Raw genomic sequence first — 16600 nt, 5'->3', positions numbered from 1 at the left:
CAACCCTTTTGCCAGTCTGGATGGGGACAAAATGCTTTCCTGGTCTGAAGACTAATAATGGGATCAACACAAATAGTGTGAGCAAGGCTCGCTAAATTCAATAAGTTGTAAATAACAAATGGGCTTGGTAAATGACGATCACACCTATTTAACACCCGAGGATCTAAAATAGTCAAGCACTAAAAAAAACAAATAGCATTGCCTTTAATTTCCATCACCAGTCTCTGAAAGATCACTCTGTTTATACTTTGTTTTCCTGAAAATATATGAAGTTCCATCATTATGAACTCAGGGCTGCTTTCATCACTACGAGAAAAAAAAAAAAAAGGAACGACTCATTCTCTTTCCAAGCTGCAATTCCCTTAACACCTTTCAGATGGTCCAAAAGAGTTTAAGGTCATTTAAATTTCATTTTCAAAAGTGCTCAATAATTGTGGCATCCCAGGTCCCGTTACGAGGAAGTGCAAACCCTACACCCCAATTAACTTCCAGGGAAAGCTCTGAATGTCTAACAAACTGCAAAATCAGGACTTACCTGTCTCAAGTTATGCACCTAAACTGGTGGGTAATGTCAGAAATATCCTAATCTCTGATGGTTTGATAAGACTCATCTGTTAGATAAACTGGATAAACTCTACCACAAAGGCCCCGAAGCCACTCAGGTCTTCTACAGCCACCGATCCTTGGAATATATCTCATTTATTGCCTTGCCCGAGGCATCCTGAACCTGTTATGTTGATTTGGTACGTGGCTAAAAATTCTTGCATTTTCTCAGGAAGATCGTCCCCATAGATGCAGTATAAGTAATGAGATTTTCTTTCTATTGTCAACAAGAGAGGAGCAGCACTGCACGGATGGCAGCATCTGCAGAACGCCACTGAATGCAGAATAAGCAACAGCAGCGAGGGTTCACAAACATATGCTTGTGCAGAAAAACTACAGGATCTCGTTTTCCATAAAATGTATAGACTCGGTGAGCATTGTTCCAAGATGCCTATTAATATTTCTCCAGCACTGATTGCTTCATGTACATTAAGCTTCACAGGACTTGTGTTTAAGTGTGAAGGAAATAGCCATCGACCTGAGAAGGGAGGTACAATTCAGGGGCAGAATTCACCTACTGCTTACCTACCTTGTAGTTTCCCATGTACCTCCAGAGGAGGAGATTACTACTGGGCTTCAGCAGAAGCAAGGCAGGGCTTGAGATGATAAGTTTGTGCCAGGTGAGTGCAATCCCATAACAGTTTCCTGGGAATTACTTCTCACAATCATTCTCTTGTTCTGTGCAAACAGAATGTGTCTGCAGGCTGGAATTTCCTGACGCTGTTTGTGAGTCAACAGCACCCTTAAATGGAAGAAAGTGATTTTGGGTGTGACTCATGGGTTAACCTGACCAGTCCCCCCGGGACCATGCTTTTTTTCTCAGCATCCATTCCTGTCAAGCACAGCACTAAAGGCTTGGGGGTTGAGCAAGGAAATGCCAAAAATAAACCAGTTCAGGCACACGTAATTTTCATTGTAAAGTCACCATTCAGTGGACAAATTCAAGAGACCAGGAGTTTCATGCAGGTCTATGTTCTTCAGTTGTTGAAGAGTAGCCTTCACCTCCAAGAACTTGCACATAAGAGGTTGTAAATATATAATTATAGAAAGCCTCAAACGTTCAAGGCATTTTGAAGCTGCCTTGCTGGTTGGAGAAGGTGCTCCTGCCACCCCAGCACCGTGCTCTGCTGCTTGGAGAGCTCACTATGAAGGCCAGGAAGAACCTGGGGATTTTATGTTGGAGGCGGCTGAAGAAAACATCAGCTTTGTTTTGTCCTGTAAGTTTACACAGTTCTCTGCCTGACTCATCCTGAGAGGCAGCTTGGCTGTGTATAACCACCCCTAGGGGAGAGGAGGATATTCTGCTGTTCAGCCACCGCACGGGTAAAGACCATACAGGATGGCCACAGGTCCGTCTGAGACCCTGGGGTAAAACAGACTGTCTCCATAAATTAAACTAAACTAAACTATACTAAAACAAAACAAAACATAAAAAAATCACTTTGGCGGGGGTGGACTTGCTCACTGGGGCAATGATGAAGTTCCTGACACTGTTTCCTAGCTATGCCTGTGTCCCATTTGTTGGCATCCAAGCTGCTGCTTAGCTCTCTGAAGCACCCACTTGCACTTGCACAGACACAGAGTCGATTAAAACCACTGCATTAGTGGTAAATAACAGGTGGGACAGAAGCAGAAAAAACATGGAGGAGACTCGCTCACTGAAGCACAGCCTCCCAAGTGGGCAGAAAATACCTGAGGGCCGCTCAGGCTCTGGCTGGGCTGTCACAGGGACCCCTCTCCCACCCCCAAATTGCCATTGCCCCACAGCATTTCCTTCAGAACTTGGTCAATAAATCCCATTAACTTCGGTGGGAAAGCTCACGACTGTAAAAGCTAAGTACAACAGATAAGGATTGCAAAAGCTTTTGCTTAATCGCTGTGAGCACCACTACATGCCAGCCTTGCCCTCCTCCTCCTCTCACTGTTATCAATCCTCCTCTGTTATCAATCATTGCAGAGCAAAGTAAGAGCTGATATAACACAATATGCCTGAGCTTTATGTCCCTCCTAATCAGTTATTTACATTCTTCAAAGGCGACTCTGCAGCCCTTAAAGCTAGGAGGCTGATGGCTAGAAGAGTTATGTCACAAGTGCCATTTTTCAAGCATGACAGTAGAAGACTTCAGCTGGACACATAAAGCTAACAGGGAGTTTTGTGGCAATGGAGGCATATTAATAAATATTAATCTGTGGCAGGGAAAGGCAAGACAAGAACCCGTCACCGGTAGCGCAGGCTAGACAAGTCAAATAATAAACCATGCACAGCCTTAAAACAATGAGGATGATTAAACATAGGAAAAAAGTAGTAAGAGAAGAGGGCCTGTGGGAAGCCCAAAGCAGGATGCCTGCTAGGAGAGAAGTGTTGGTGAAATCCCAGCAGCTGAGAGCCGTGCAGGGATGACCAGGCTGCATTTCTGCCTCCTGGCCTTTGAGCGGAATGGACGTCCCTTTCTATACTCAATAACTTGAAAGGTTTGTGGAGGAGCTTTCACTGACCCATCTCCTGCTAGGGGAAGGTTACGGAAGTCAAAACATTGACTGTCCGCAATGCCCTCCGTGCACATCGGAGTAATTCCCCCATTAGATGTTGGTGGGACTTCCCTCAACCATAGCCAGCCTCTGCCTCGTGGCTCAGCCACGACACCGGTGGATACAACACTCAGTCTGGGTTTCCTCAGATCCCTGCTCGCTGCTGCACCTCGCCAGCCCGTGACGAGGCGCTGGCAAAGCTTTTCTTTACCCAGAGGACTTGGGAGATCAGCGCTGATGGCCAGGAGGAACTGGTTCAGCTCGGCCTTTTCTCCTGCCACCGCTCCATGTCTTGTGCATGACACCAGGGTCTTCAGACAGCGGCCTCACTGCCTTGATCTGCTGCACTCCAGTTAACCAACTGATTTTTGGGAGATGCCAATAGCAGGACATTGAGGGAACATCTGCTCCCTCTAAAGAGACATCAGTTATGGTTCACAATCCCATCCCTGCTGCGTGCAGGTGGGGTGCATGCCCATGTCCGCATCCTACGTACAGGGGTGAAGGCATTTGGGATGCTGGGGGAAGCCCTGCTCTGCTCTTCAGCTCCTGCTCAAGCCACGTATCAAAGTGCAGGGACTGACAGCTGGAGCTGGGTCGATACAGAAGGAACAGCGCTCGAACACTTATCAAGGGGCTTTAAAAATTCCCCAGCTTGTGCTGCCTTTGAGGAGCATCTCAGAGAAATCATACCGGGATGCACGTGGCAGATGTCCACCCCAACAGACCCTCAGCCTGTTTGCAGGAGACATTCATGCATCTCACTAGGTCTGCTCAGCTGCCCTCTGGACCAACAGCAGTAAAAACCAATATGATACAATGCTGCCCCTTGAAAGTTCAGCCTGACCGTCTCAGGCTCCCACCCAGGAGAAAAGGTGGAGAATAAATGGGAACTCCTTGCCCTTCTGGGAGTCCCTCCAGCAGTGCATGGAAGGAGCAGTTCCCAGGGCAAACCACCCGTGCCCATCAAAAAGGGGCACCAGGACCTCGGTGCTGCCCAGCCGCCCCGCGGTGGGAACGGGGCAGCCTCAGCCCCGTGTTTGGAGGCAGCTGCTGGGAGCTGGATGTGACTCAGCTTCCCTGGGATGCAGAAACCAGAGCTGCACATTTCCACGCAATTCCCATTCCCAGACATTCCCAAAAGTGTCTGGAGGAGGGGTTTAGCTTGAGCTTGTCGAGCAGAGACGGGCAGCTTGGGAATTTGCTTTTCTTTATTTCTTTCCCAGAGGTTTCACCTGGGCTCCTCTCCAAGCAGAATAATCCCCCTCTGCCTCCCTTCCTTCCTGCCCATGGGCAGCAGTGGGAGACGTCCCCCTGCCTGCTTCCCCTTGGAATAACCCTCTGCTGCAAAGGGAGGCTGGTGGTGCCCCATTCCCCTCCAGAGCCTCTCATCTCGTCCTGGGCTGTATTTTGTTTGGTCGGGTCTGGCACCATAACACCGTAAGCAATAAACCCTCCTGAGGGAGGCGGGGATTTGCATCTCCCATCGCCTGTCATTTTGGTGACAGAAGAAAGCTCTCCTCTCCCCGTCCCCCACCCACCCACAGGAGTCCATGTCCACAAACGTGCAAAAAAAGAGAGAGAAAGCAGAGATTTTGGATCACTGCACACACGTCTTTCCCATGAAGCTTCTCTATTCCCTCTATCGCAGCAATTACGATGCACGCATCCAGGAGGGCTCCTACGGGAATGCCACCTCCACTCCTTCCCAGCGCCTCTTGGCAAACCAGCCCCAAACATGTCCGGACCGTGCCACCCCACCGGTGCTGGAGTCTGCCTCCAGATCCAGCTCGGAAAAGCTGCTACCGAGTCGTAGTCCCCGAACGAGCCATCAGAGACCAGCCCAGCTCACCCGGCTTCCCTGCAAACACCTCCATGCACACTGCGCTCCCCAGGCACGCTGAAGGACTCGGTCCCAGCCCCAGCAGCCCCCATCCCCCAGAGCCTGAGGCTTTGCTCTTCCCATTAAGCCTGGCCAGAGCAATGAGCTCACCGCAGCTGCTGGTGAAAGCACCACCGAGCCGGGAGGTTTTGTGTTGTGGTTGCTGTGCCCATCTGGTTTTGCAGCTCCTGTCTGGGGAAAGCTGGGTTGCCCTCCAAGTCAGCTTCCTCCAGACGCAAGGACAGAGAAGAAGACAATTTGCCGAGCCTCAAGCCAAAGAGGAAGGTGTTCCTATAGGAAACCTGGATCCAGGACTCAGCTGAGGACTTGCACAAACCGCGTGGAGGTGGAGCAGCCGGATGCCTGCTCCCTGCTCTACCCCTCTGCAAAACGGAGGGGGCTGCGAAGCATCCCCGCTGCACCGCTGCGGTAAGGAAGGGACATTTCTCATCCTCTCACCCCCTTCCTGCCACTCAAACGGGGACATCCCCGAGGCTCAGCCTTCAAATGGGGGACACGTTGGGAGCTCTGGAGGCAAAGCCTGAGCTGCCAGAGCTCAGGTCCATGCCCTGTGCGTAGCAGAGCTGCCTGCTCCCTGCCTGCCGCAGAGCTGCCGGCCCCACGGCGCGGTGGAGCCGTGATGATGGTGGCGTTGGCTGCCTGCAGCAGGGGATGAGTTTGGAGGAGAAGCCCTCCTAGGGGACACTTGCGGAGGAGAGGTTCACAAAGCTTTTAGGCAGCTTCAAGGCCAGGGAGCAAATGGCTAGCAGCACGGCACAGACACAGCCCAGAGCCCCGGGGATGGACTGGCTGCACCAGTGCCGTGCCCTGTCATAACGCCTCCATCCCACGCAAGAGACCCCGGCATCCCCTGTCCCAGGCACCCCGTTAGAGATGCAAACCGCTCTGACCCCATGAACAAAACCCCACAAAAGCTCACAGCAGGGGCACCCCACAGCACCTGCACCGGTCCTAAAGGGGACCCCTTGCTCTCCACCGCACGGTGGGACATTACCTCGGTTGGAGTGTCCCACGCTCGACGACACCGACGACTTCTGCTTCTGCCGCTTCACCGTCATCATCACTTGCTCTTGGACCCGCTGTTTCCCCGTGCCCTTAGTTTTCAGCTTGTGATCCGAGGGCAGGGCCAGCGTGGAGCTGGCCTGGTCTTGGAAGCACTCATATGCCAACGCAGTCTTCAGTGGAGAGTGAATCATGGCTGCACACCGCGGGGCTGGGGGGAGAGGGGGCTGCACTGCACCTGACCGCGCGCGACACGAGGCGACAGCGAACGCGTCTCGTTCTGGCGTTAATCTCCCGAGCCCCTCCTTGCCATACGTCCCCCAGCCGAGGGTGTCTCAGGGCTCCTGCTCCCGGCTCGGCTCCCCGCCGTGTGAGCAGGCACACCCTCTGCCAGACTGGATATACAGCCCTGCCTGCACACACCCACGCGCTCCCCGCCGCCGCCGCTCGCTCGCGGCCCCCGCGCCGCCGCTGCAGGGCACGCGGCTCTGCTGCCCTCGTCCCAGCTCTGCCCCAAACTGGGGGGGGTCCCAGCAGGGAGAGGGGAAGGGTGGGAGGGGGGGTGGGTGGGCGTCGGACACTGCTGCGCCCCCTCGCAACGGGGCCATGGATATGGGGCTGTGCGTCTCACTAGGAAACGGTGCTCATAGGCTGGAGGAGCTCCCGTGCAGCCCGCTTAACTTGTTTTGCGTTATTTCTCTTGGTTTAAGATGGATCGAAATGGTGTCCCAGTGCCAAGAGCCTGGGGACAGCCCTGATAGCAAGAGGCAGCATTGCACACACCATGGGTCAGAGGCACAACACTGCCCGCCGTGCCTGGTCCCACAGGGGTCCAGCCACCACCATGGCCCCACAGCGATGCTCCCATTTCCCTCAGTCCAGCTCTCCCTGTGCAAAAAACTTCCTCTGCCTGCACAGGTTGTAAATCTGCTAAGCCCAGGGCTGCAGGGGTGCCTGTGTAGCACCTAACATGGGGGTCGTGGACCCTTTGGCAGCAGCAGTATAAAATCCATGTATAAATCAGGACAGGCACCAGGCAAAGCTTTGGGGCAACCTCTGCAAGTGGCTTGGGGTAGCATGGAAGAAGCGAGGACTTTTAGCAAGACGACTACAAGAGAACCTGGCTAAGTGAGAAGTCACGCTGGGTTTTGACTCTGAAGGCGAGGTTTCTCTCTGCCAAGCTGGGCTGCAGCGAGTCCTTTGCAGAGAACCAGACTCCTCGGTGCTGGGGGGCTCAGTTTCAGGTCACAGCAAGTGCTGGCAAAGCTCCTGCCGAGCCACTAGAGGCTGACAGAGGAGGAGAGACACAAACCCCATCAGCAGGGAAGCCAAGGGGAGGGCGCCCTGGACAGAGGCTTCCTGGGATCCCTTGCCACCAGGTCCTGGGCATGGGACAAGGACACACGGCTGGAGAAGCAGCTTCCTCTGTACTGCTGGACAGAGTCCCAAAACTCTCCACAGTGGAGAGGACTTGGGGGGGTTCCTCCATCCCTTGAGGGACCAGTGCCTGGGGTCTAGGTGACCTTAGACCTGGTGCTGGCAGCTCACAGACGCTGGGTCCCTCCTCGAAAGCAGCAGGAGGACACCGAACACACTTTATTTCATTCCCATTCATCAGGTTTTGTGTTTCCCTGGTGGTTTGTGGACACGCAGGTGGCCACAGCAATGCCGCACTTTGGTTTTCATGGGAACAAGAGCAATATCAGAAAGCACGGGGCATGTTCCTAGGTAGGATGAGCTTTGTACACCTGCTGCTGCTCCAGGGTGCTTCTCCAGTGAACCCCAGCAGCAGAAACCCAAACTCTGTTAATGAGACTCAGACCTAGAGCAACTAGAGCCTAATTATCATTGGCTTCCCCTCCCCAAGGTTCCCAACGTCTCACCCAAGTGATGCAGCAGCTTCACTCTGCTCCATCACCCAACCAGCTTGGACATTTAGGCCATGCCCAGGGGAGGCCAGCCTGGGTGAGCACTGCCCAAGACCACTGCCAATGTGCAGGAACATGGAGGAGGATTTTCTGCTGCTCCTGTGCTCATTTCAGAGTGGAGATATGGCTGTGCGCTTCCAGTCTGGATAGGGAACAGCGAAGCAATACCTGGGTGTTGCTTTCCTGTGTCCTACTTGTTTCTCCTGAACGCTTGTTATCGATGCCAAACGATGTTTTCGCAAATCAATGACAGGCTGTCAGCGTCAGATGGCTTCTGCACAACAAAGTGCCCAGCTCTTGCAAACCTGTAATGTCATTTTCCCCACGGCAAGGAACAGCCCTCACCCTGTCCCTGCACGGGAGAGCCAAGTGTTTATCACATCCAGTCATTTGCTGGCGGATAATACAAATGCTGTGCTCCAGCATCTGCCCTGTTTCATAACTCGCCCAAAATGCTGAGCTGGGCTGGGGAGCTGGGGACAGGGAGCTTACAGAGGCTTTCAAGAAACAATGGTTTCTTCGGGGTGAGTTTGCACAGTCTAGCCCAAGGGAGGGAATCTCCCAGGTTTCTGCAACTGACTCCAATCCCATCTCTAAAAGAGCAAAAGGTACTTAAATAAAGGAGTTTATTGCACCTCTATGCAAACTGCTGCTTCTGCTCTGAATCACGGGCTGGGGATGCTTACTTAGCAGGGCACGGTGAGTGTCATCCCCAGCAAGCCCAGTGCAGCAGAGCTTGCATCTGCAAGCGCCTGAAGCAAATTCCCTGTCTGCCTTTCTGTCTGGAGCTCGCAGGCACCGGGGTAGCAGCAGGGGAAGGCTGAAAGGGAAACAAAACCTGTGCCAAATCTGGAGCAGGATAGGCGAAAGACTGAAGAGATTAACAAAAAGAAAAGAAAAAAAAAGGCAGCTGGTGATCGGAGGGAGACGGGGGCCTTCGCTGCGGTCCAGCGGCTGCATGTGCGCGCACCAAGCATCGCATGGCGATGCCGTGAATCACTGCTCCGCACCCCACACGCTCACAGGGACACACCTTGTGCATCTGGCCTCTTCAAAGCATTTTTGTGCGAGTTCCTGGGATTCCTGCCAACTCGCTGATTGCAATCAAAGGGCTCGCTGGCCCAATGCTGCTCCCAGAGTGGTGCAGGGTTTTCTGTTCAAACTTGTCAGGCACTCCTGAACTGAAGGTGTCTACAGATCACCGCAAAATCTAAATCTAGCTTGAAAAAAAAAAATAGCTAGCCCCCAAATTGCTGATGGACAGCCCTGCTGTGACTTTGTATCACCTGGGGTTGCTTCTTCCTTGGGGTGGGTGGTCACCAAGAGGGACAGATGTAATGGTGCTGGGAATTTCTCACATTTCCCAGGATAATGCCATTTTCTGAGGGGTGACTCAGCCTCACCCAGCACAGCTGAGACTTCCCAGAGCCTGGCAAGGTTTCTCCAGGAGAAAACCTGCTCTTCAAATGCACAAAGCCTTAGTTTCACTCAGCCTCTCATGAAAGGCTCTCCTTCTGCGGGACCACAAAGCGCCACGGGGCTGGGGCAGGTGGGGAGCTCAGCTCCACCGGGGGAACCAGGATCCAGCCGAAAGCGTGCGCGGAGCAGCCCAGCCGAGGGGAGCCGTGCAGAAGCCTGCTGAGACACGCGGACACCGTGTTTCTGAGAAAAAAACTTCCCTGGGCTCCTCGCACACACGGCACTGAGTCGTTTTGGGGTGGTGCTGTGGGAGGACGGGACGGTGACAGCAGCAGGCAGAGGGCAGCCGGGCTGGTAACCTCCCCGGGCCCGCAGGTCTCCCACTGTGGATTGGAGCTTACATGATAAAAGGAAGGAGACCCCCCCACTCTCTCCACAAAAAGGAAGGACAGCTCACACAGAGCAGCTGCAAGGCTGCATGCACCAAGCTGAAAGCCTTGCGTAACGGAGATAAAGCACCTGGGAATGAAATCCCCGCATCGTTCGGGTGTGTCGTAACAGGCATGGGGAATAATTCTGGCTGGGGGACCGACCCTCTGCCCAAAGCAGGGCCAGCCTAGCTGTGGTTGCTCCAGCCCTTGTCCAGCTGAGGTCTAATGGAAATCCAGCAGCTTCTCCAGCCTCTGTTCCAATATCTGGTGACTCTCACAGTGAATTTGTTTTCCAAGTATCTAAGAGGAATGTCCCACCTCCCAGCTCACTCCTGGTGCCTCTTCCTCTCCTTATGCACCTCAGAAGATCTGGCTCCATCTCCTCTGCACCCTCCCACCAGGTAGCTGCAGAGAGCTGTAAGACCCCTCTCAGCTTTCCCTTCCCTGCCCGAACCTTGCAACCCTTCCTCCTGTGTCCTGTGCTCCCCTCCTGACCATCTCAGGGCTGGAGAGCAGACCCAGACCCGGCCCTCGCTGTCAGTTGGACTTCCAGGGGCTCAGGCTCCTGGTTTCCTGCTTTTTCACCTCCTCGTGTCCCCATCTCACCTGAGGAGCCTCTACCAAACCGGTCGAGGAGCTGCCGGTGTCCTGCCACCTCCACCCGGTGCTCTCTGCCAGGCAAGGTCCAGCTCAGGGCGCACTCAGCCCCCGGCTCCTCCTCACCCACCTCTGTGAAGGGGATGCACTGCGGGGGGTGCTTCACACCACGACTTCGTGGCTGGGGCACTGCTGGCCAAGCCCGCCCTTGCTACAGTCGCCTGCAGCCGAAAGGCAAAGCTCACGACCTGTGGCTGCTGCACGGCTTCCCTTGAGAGCAGGTGACGCTGTCGAGATGAGCGTGAGGTTGGTCTCCACATCTGCGCCGTGCTGCTGCCCCACCATGTCCGGCCACACAGGCTCAGGGCAGAGGTCTCCTGGGTGCCTGTGAGGACATCCAGCCCCCAGCAAGGATGGGCTGGGCTCCTGCAGCAGGCTGATGGTGACCAAGGGACAGCGAACCCTGCTTGCCCGTGGCCAGAAGACCTGGCGGCACTCTGTGGTAGCCTCTCCCTAGCTTCAGCTGTCTGCTCTGTTTCTGAGGGTCCTGAGGCCCACCCAAGGACCTGACCAGTGACTCTCTTGCCTCTAGATGGCAAACGGCACGGCTGGCAGGTCCAAAGGGAGCCGGTTGTCAGTGGGGTCACTGCTTGCGGGCGGCTGGGCTTGGGGCAGCCACACTCAGATGGCAGAGAAGAGCCCACACCGCCACGGACCAACCGTGGAGGTAACCTAAGAGTGTGTTTTGGAGGCTCTGTGGGGTGCGTGAGTGTTATTGGGGTGGCGCCCCCTGAATGTGGTCACATCAGGTCCTGCCAGAGGCATGTGCTGCTTCCAGGAGCGCTCAGAGGGAGGGATGGGGTGGGGGGCATCTGCTCTACAGGCGATGCTGCCAGGCAGGTATGAATGCACTGTGCAGAAAATTGAGGGCTTGAGCCTGTGCCCACCGTAAGACAGTTCAGGGAGGTGACTACAGCCACATAGGTGTGAGTGGAGAAGGCAGATAGACATCGCATCCAAGAAGGTACCTGGACTCCTCGCCTCCCTGTGCTCATACCAACCTGACCCCGCTCAGAAACGCTGCGGGGAAGGGAGAGCGCGTTCCCTCCATGGAAGGAACAGAGATGACAGGGCCAAATTTAGACAGGGAGCAAGCACGTAGATGGTGCGAGGGTGCCCTTGATTCCACGGCGTTGTGAAATCCCCTGCATTTCTGCTGGGGGAGGACACCTCGCAGACCAGCTTATGTAATGATTTAGCAACCTTTCCCAGCGTCATCCGACTCGTTAAAGCAACCTGCGGCAGGGGGCGGGCAGGGGAGGCGATCGCACGCCAGTCCCCCGGGAGCAGATGGGGAGCACGGGCTGCGGGTGGGTGCGGAGGAGGGCGGCGAACACCGCGTTCCCCATCAGGGTTTGGGGTTATGCGCATGGGGCAGCGCTGTCCCTCTGCAGGGAGCTGCAGGTGCTGCTGTGCTGGTGGGGCCTTTTCCCATCCCTCCACAGCAACGTCTCGGTGCAGGGCTTTGGGTCTGGTTTCTCCCCACATCCTGCATCAGGGAGTCCCATCTGTTTCATCCTGGCTTAAGCACAAAGGTGATGCTCGATGTTGGGTGCTACAGGCACGGTTGTCCTCTCTCAGGGTGGAACGGAGCAGCCTGAGCTTTGGGATCACCAGTTATCAGGGATCTCACTGTTGGTTCTTCAGGCCCAGGCTCTTCCTACCTGAACTCCAGGAGGGTTTGTCTGCAACTGTCAATGTACACAAGTCCTGTCTGGATGAAAACATCGGGCTGGTGCTGCGCACACAGTGTCCTGCAGCATTAATCCCAATGGTATTGCCCACCAGGACACACAGTGGGTGACAATGAACTTTGTTGGTCACATCAAAGCTGTGCTCATCCCCACCTTTGGAGAAGCAGCTGCTGGAGGACTTTGCTTCCCCATCCTCTTCTCTGCTTTTGGGAAGGCTCCAATGCCTGCACAACCCCTAATTGCCCCATGCTGGGTGTTGCACAGCAGCATGCTGCTGGAGATGCTCCTCCACCTACATGCAGGGGCTGTGGCAATGTCCCTGCAGTCCCTGGGGTCATCAGAGCCTGGGTGGGATCAGGACATCCCCAAGGAGTGGAGTCTTGCTCCCAGACGCTGCCTTGTGCTTTCCATACTCAGCAGTAGCTCTTTGCAATTAAGGTGTCCACAGCTAACGATGGGCACTCCCACAGTTTTGAGACTGCAATCAAATTTTGGCAGAACACAGTTTACCACCTGGCATGGACCCAGGCTGATGGGAACTCAAAAGAAATGCAAAAAGATGGATATGAGACGGATGCATTCAGCTTAGTGTTAAAGGCTTTGCGGCTTTACATTTAGGTTGTGGTTTTATCTTTATCACGCTGTCCATTTCTGCAGACCGCGTGACACGAGCGCACCAGGTCCTAGCCTCGGGTGCTGCAGGAGCTCACAGCTTGCTGCTGGATGCGGCACCCCCCGGTGCCCCACGGAAAGCCTTTGCTAAGGCCAAAGTGGCGCAGCACGAAGCTTCGGTCCCATCCACATCTCTCCACATGAAAGAGGACTCTTGAGCCCACAAGCAGCACAGATAAAATGCTCAGGCTTTCTCACATAAACTGGGAAAGGAAAGCGTTGCTTGCACGGGCACTGTGCGGCCAGCAGAACTTGGTTAGCAAAAGCCTGGATTCAAGGGCACGTGCAAGCTGAACCTCTTCCTCTCCTGGGGACGGAGAGGGCCAAGAAGTGAAAGAGCTGGCAGAAGCTGCAGCCAGAACAGCAAGGGCAGCTGCCACAATGCTTCACGACCTCCTTCCCAGCTCACCAGTTCCACTGAAGCCTTGCCCTTCCCAAATCTTTGGCAACTGCTCTCCTGGTAGGACCTGGGATGCAGCTGGGTATCCCGCTGTGCCAACGCCCTTCCCAAGAAGAGGGTGATGATAATAAGCCCAGTCCTGAAGGAAGAACCAGACAACCTAGAAGCTCAGTCCTTTTCCTGATTAAATTATGAAGCCTTGTTTAACAAAAATTGCTATGAATAAAAGCACCAATCAATAGATTTATGTGAGTTGTGCTATTAACGTTATTTCTTAAGGGTACCATTTATTTTAACAGCAAAACCTCTAACCCTGGTGGTTAGTAGCGAATTTATCTCGAGACAATATGTGAGGCTAATCTGTGTATCATGGATGGGTTATGGGTTATGTTTCACTCATGTCTGCTTTCCAGGAAGAGGCTGTGGTGAGTTGGGTTTCAATGTGGACAGGTATTTACATGTCCACCTGCAGACTAAATGGGGAAAAATGATTTCCAAAGCCAATTTATAGCTGGGCACGCAAATAGTCTTTGGGTAGTAGCGATAGAGACAGGGCAAGGAGATGTCTGAGGTGATGTTCACCCACAAAAGTCATACCTGTGCACTTGATACTGATCCTTCCGTGACCTCTTAGTCCCTTTTGCCTCTCTCCTCATGCAAAATCACCTCCTTACTGGAAACGGGCTGAAGCACTGGGCTAAATTTTTGTGGTCCTTTCTGTATGTGCAGCCGCTCTGGTCCTGGAAAAACCAGGGACAAGTGGGGCTGCCTGACCCAGCTCCGACACCCGGCTCGGGGCAGAGGAGGTGCGCACTCCGCACAGCCTTGGTTTAAGGACGTGATTTATGCAGCCTCCCGGCAAGTTGGCTGAGCTCCTGCTCCGCATCCCAGCAGCCCCGGGCACCACGGAGGGACTTTGCGACACCAGCTGGCAAATCCAAAGTGGAAACAAGGGCAGAAGCTGCAGCATCCCGTGAGATGGTGCTCAGCCCTCAGTTGGGTCTGAAGTCTTGGCCATGACTCGAAACCAAGGAGGGCTACGGGAGCGCATCCCATGCCCCCTGCCACGCTGCTGGAGAACGGCACACACGCCTCCTGGTTTTATTATGGAAACAACTAACCAAGCCATCTGTGCAGGAACGTCCTGTGCACCACAGGCCCTGGTGAAAGCAGGCTGTGGTTTTTGCGACCGCTCCTACCATTTTCTAGGTTGCCCAAGCCCAAGCAAGATACGCCATTGCCAAGGGCCATCCCATATTTTCAGGGGGATGCAATAAGCTACCGCATGCATGTATGTGTCACTGTCCTCCACTGGGGAAAATCACAGAAAGTTTTAGGTTGGTTGAGACGTTAACAGGTCCTGAGTCCAATGTCATGTTCAAAGTAGGGCTCACTCCAAAGGCAGCTCAGGCTTCCCCAGTCCTTGCCCAGCTGAGGTTTGGTTACCTTCCTTCTGTAGATCAAAGTGCCCCGTCTTCCTCTTTTAATAAAAAAGTCTGACATTTTAAACAAATGCACGATCTAGAAAACCAGAAATGATGTTTCTGTAGATATTAACTAGCAGCTGCCCTGAACAAGTTTTAACCTCCGATTTAAGTCAACTGGTAAAATAAAATCAGAAGCTTCTGTACAGAAATGGGTTTTAACACAATTTTTCCAGACACCTCTACTCAAGACCTCACCTCCTGGGAATTCCCTGCACTTTATGGGCAACTGAGCAGGCGCAGAGAGGGCACCTTGCTGCGACGAAGTGGGAGCTTTTGGAGGAGGGGAACCTCCTCAGGAGGGGACACTGCTTACCCTTGGCACAGCACATGGCGTTTGTAGCAACTACACCAGCTCTGGGAAGGAAAAGAAGAGAGTTTTGTGACTGTGACCCTTTTCCAGCTTTGGACAGTACCCAAAGTCCTGCCTCAATGGCTAGGGCACAGAAGTGTTAGCCAAAGGGACTACCACCCATCCATGGACATCCCGAGGGGTGTCCCTGCCCAGTGACATCGGCAGTGCCATTGCAGCTAATGCAGGAGGACCAGAGGCTAATCCCTGGTCCAGAAGCAGGTAGCAAGGACAGGATCTCGGCCACCCTGCTTTGGGACATCCTTCTTCAAAGCAGAGGTGTGCAGCTGCTGCGTCTACATCTACAGATCAGGCACTTCCAGGTCCACGTGGTGGCCATGCCATAACTATTATCTGGAGCGTTTGTGGTTTTTTTTTTTGCCTGGCTCAAGTGGCAAAAATAATTTGAGGGCAGTGGTGGGGAGGGGTTTTAATAGCATGAAACTGAGGGGATACGCTGGGTGCTGGAGGGCATGGCATGAGGATGCAAAGCCAGCTGGGGTAGTTCGGGAGGGCTGTGCAGGTTACAGGGACCTAACGCTGGAGGAGTGCAGGCAGCTGGGCCAGCACCTGGACCCCATTCCCTGGCAGCACGCATATACCCAGACAGGTAGGTTGTGCCTCCCCATGCTGGGACATGAGCACACAGGAGACACCAACAGATCATCCCTGTGTGCGTCCAGATTTCCTTAAAACACCCAACAGCTAGCCCAGCAACCCAAACCCCAACAGCCCCACCCTCTGCAGCACCACAGCATCTTCCCACAGTACCTGGCCTTTCCCACATGGGAAACACGAGTGTCCAACAGGCTCAGCACCGTCCCAGGGTTTCACAGCTGGTGCCGTTCTGGGGGGCAGGAGGCTGCAGCCAGACTCCGACCTATCCTGGCTGCTGGGGACGGTTGATGGGGAGGACGGGTCCTGCACATTTCCTATCGGCAGGCTGAAAAAGGAGTCTTAAAGGGAAAAAAACAAATTAACTGCTGTTGATATGAGGCAAGAACCTCGTGTTCCCGTAACACAGGGATGCTGCAGCACTGGAAGTCGTTAAGACAAGACGGACAATTTGAGCAGGGCTTGGTCACACTGTCCTGCACTGGAGCAGGGGAAGGACCAGGGGACTTTCTGAGCTTCTTTCCTGCCCTACAACATCACAACCCAGCCCTTCCCCTCCACTGCAGAGGGCCAGCAGCCAGGAGATGGCAGAGACAGCAGGGACAAGCACTGACAGGGATGCTCTGGGCATCCACGATACAACCGGTGTGAAAAGAGGCAAACGAAGCTCGCAGGGTGCGTGGTCCTTGCACGCCGCATGGACAGGGCTGGCTCAGCCGTGAGGTTTTTGCAGTGGCTGTTTGGTGCTGTGCAGCCAGCGCACAGCCCCGTGGGGTGTGACAGCACCGAGGTCCTGCTGCACAGAGATTTCAGGATCACCGGCCTAAAGCTTGCTCACGTTTGATTGTTTTAGAGGTGGTGATGCCAGTGCTCCGGGAGGGCGGAGGGGAGCTGGAGCAGCCCTGTTGAGG

The 16600-nt window shown here is 54.1% G+C and overlaps 1 protein-coding gene across 1 annotated transcript in view; it reads right to left on the bottom strand.

Moving 5' to 3' along the window:
• PKP1 (plakophilin 1) overlaps positions 1 to 6440 on the bottom strand; it is a 44980-nt gene extending 38540 nt beyond the window's left edge. Inside the window, exon 1 of the mRNA XM_080569001.1 lies at positions 6030 to 6440. Coding sequence (XP_080425127.1) covers positions 6030 to 6231 — 202 coding nt within the window. The 5' untranslated portion in view covers positions 6232 to 6440. The remainder of the gene's footprint in view (positions 1 to 6029) is intronic.
• Positions 6441 to 16600: the final 10160 nt, after the last annotated feature.

The sequence above is a fragment of the Anser brachyrhynchus genome, assembly GCF_964034855.1.
Source record: "Anser brachyrhynchus genome assembly, chromosome: 27".
Classification (NCBI taxonomy): Eukaryota; Metazoa; Chordata; class Aves; order Anseriformes; family Anatidae; genus Anser; species Anser brachyrhynchus.
Note: the sequence above shows the minus strand (reverse complement) of the source record. Positions and strands in the feature narration are given on the sequence as shown.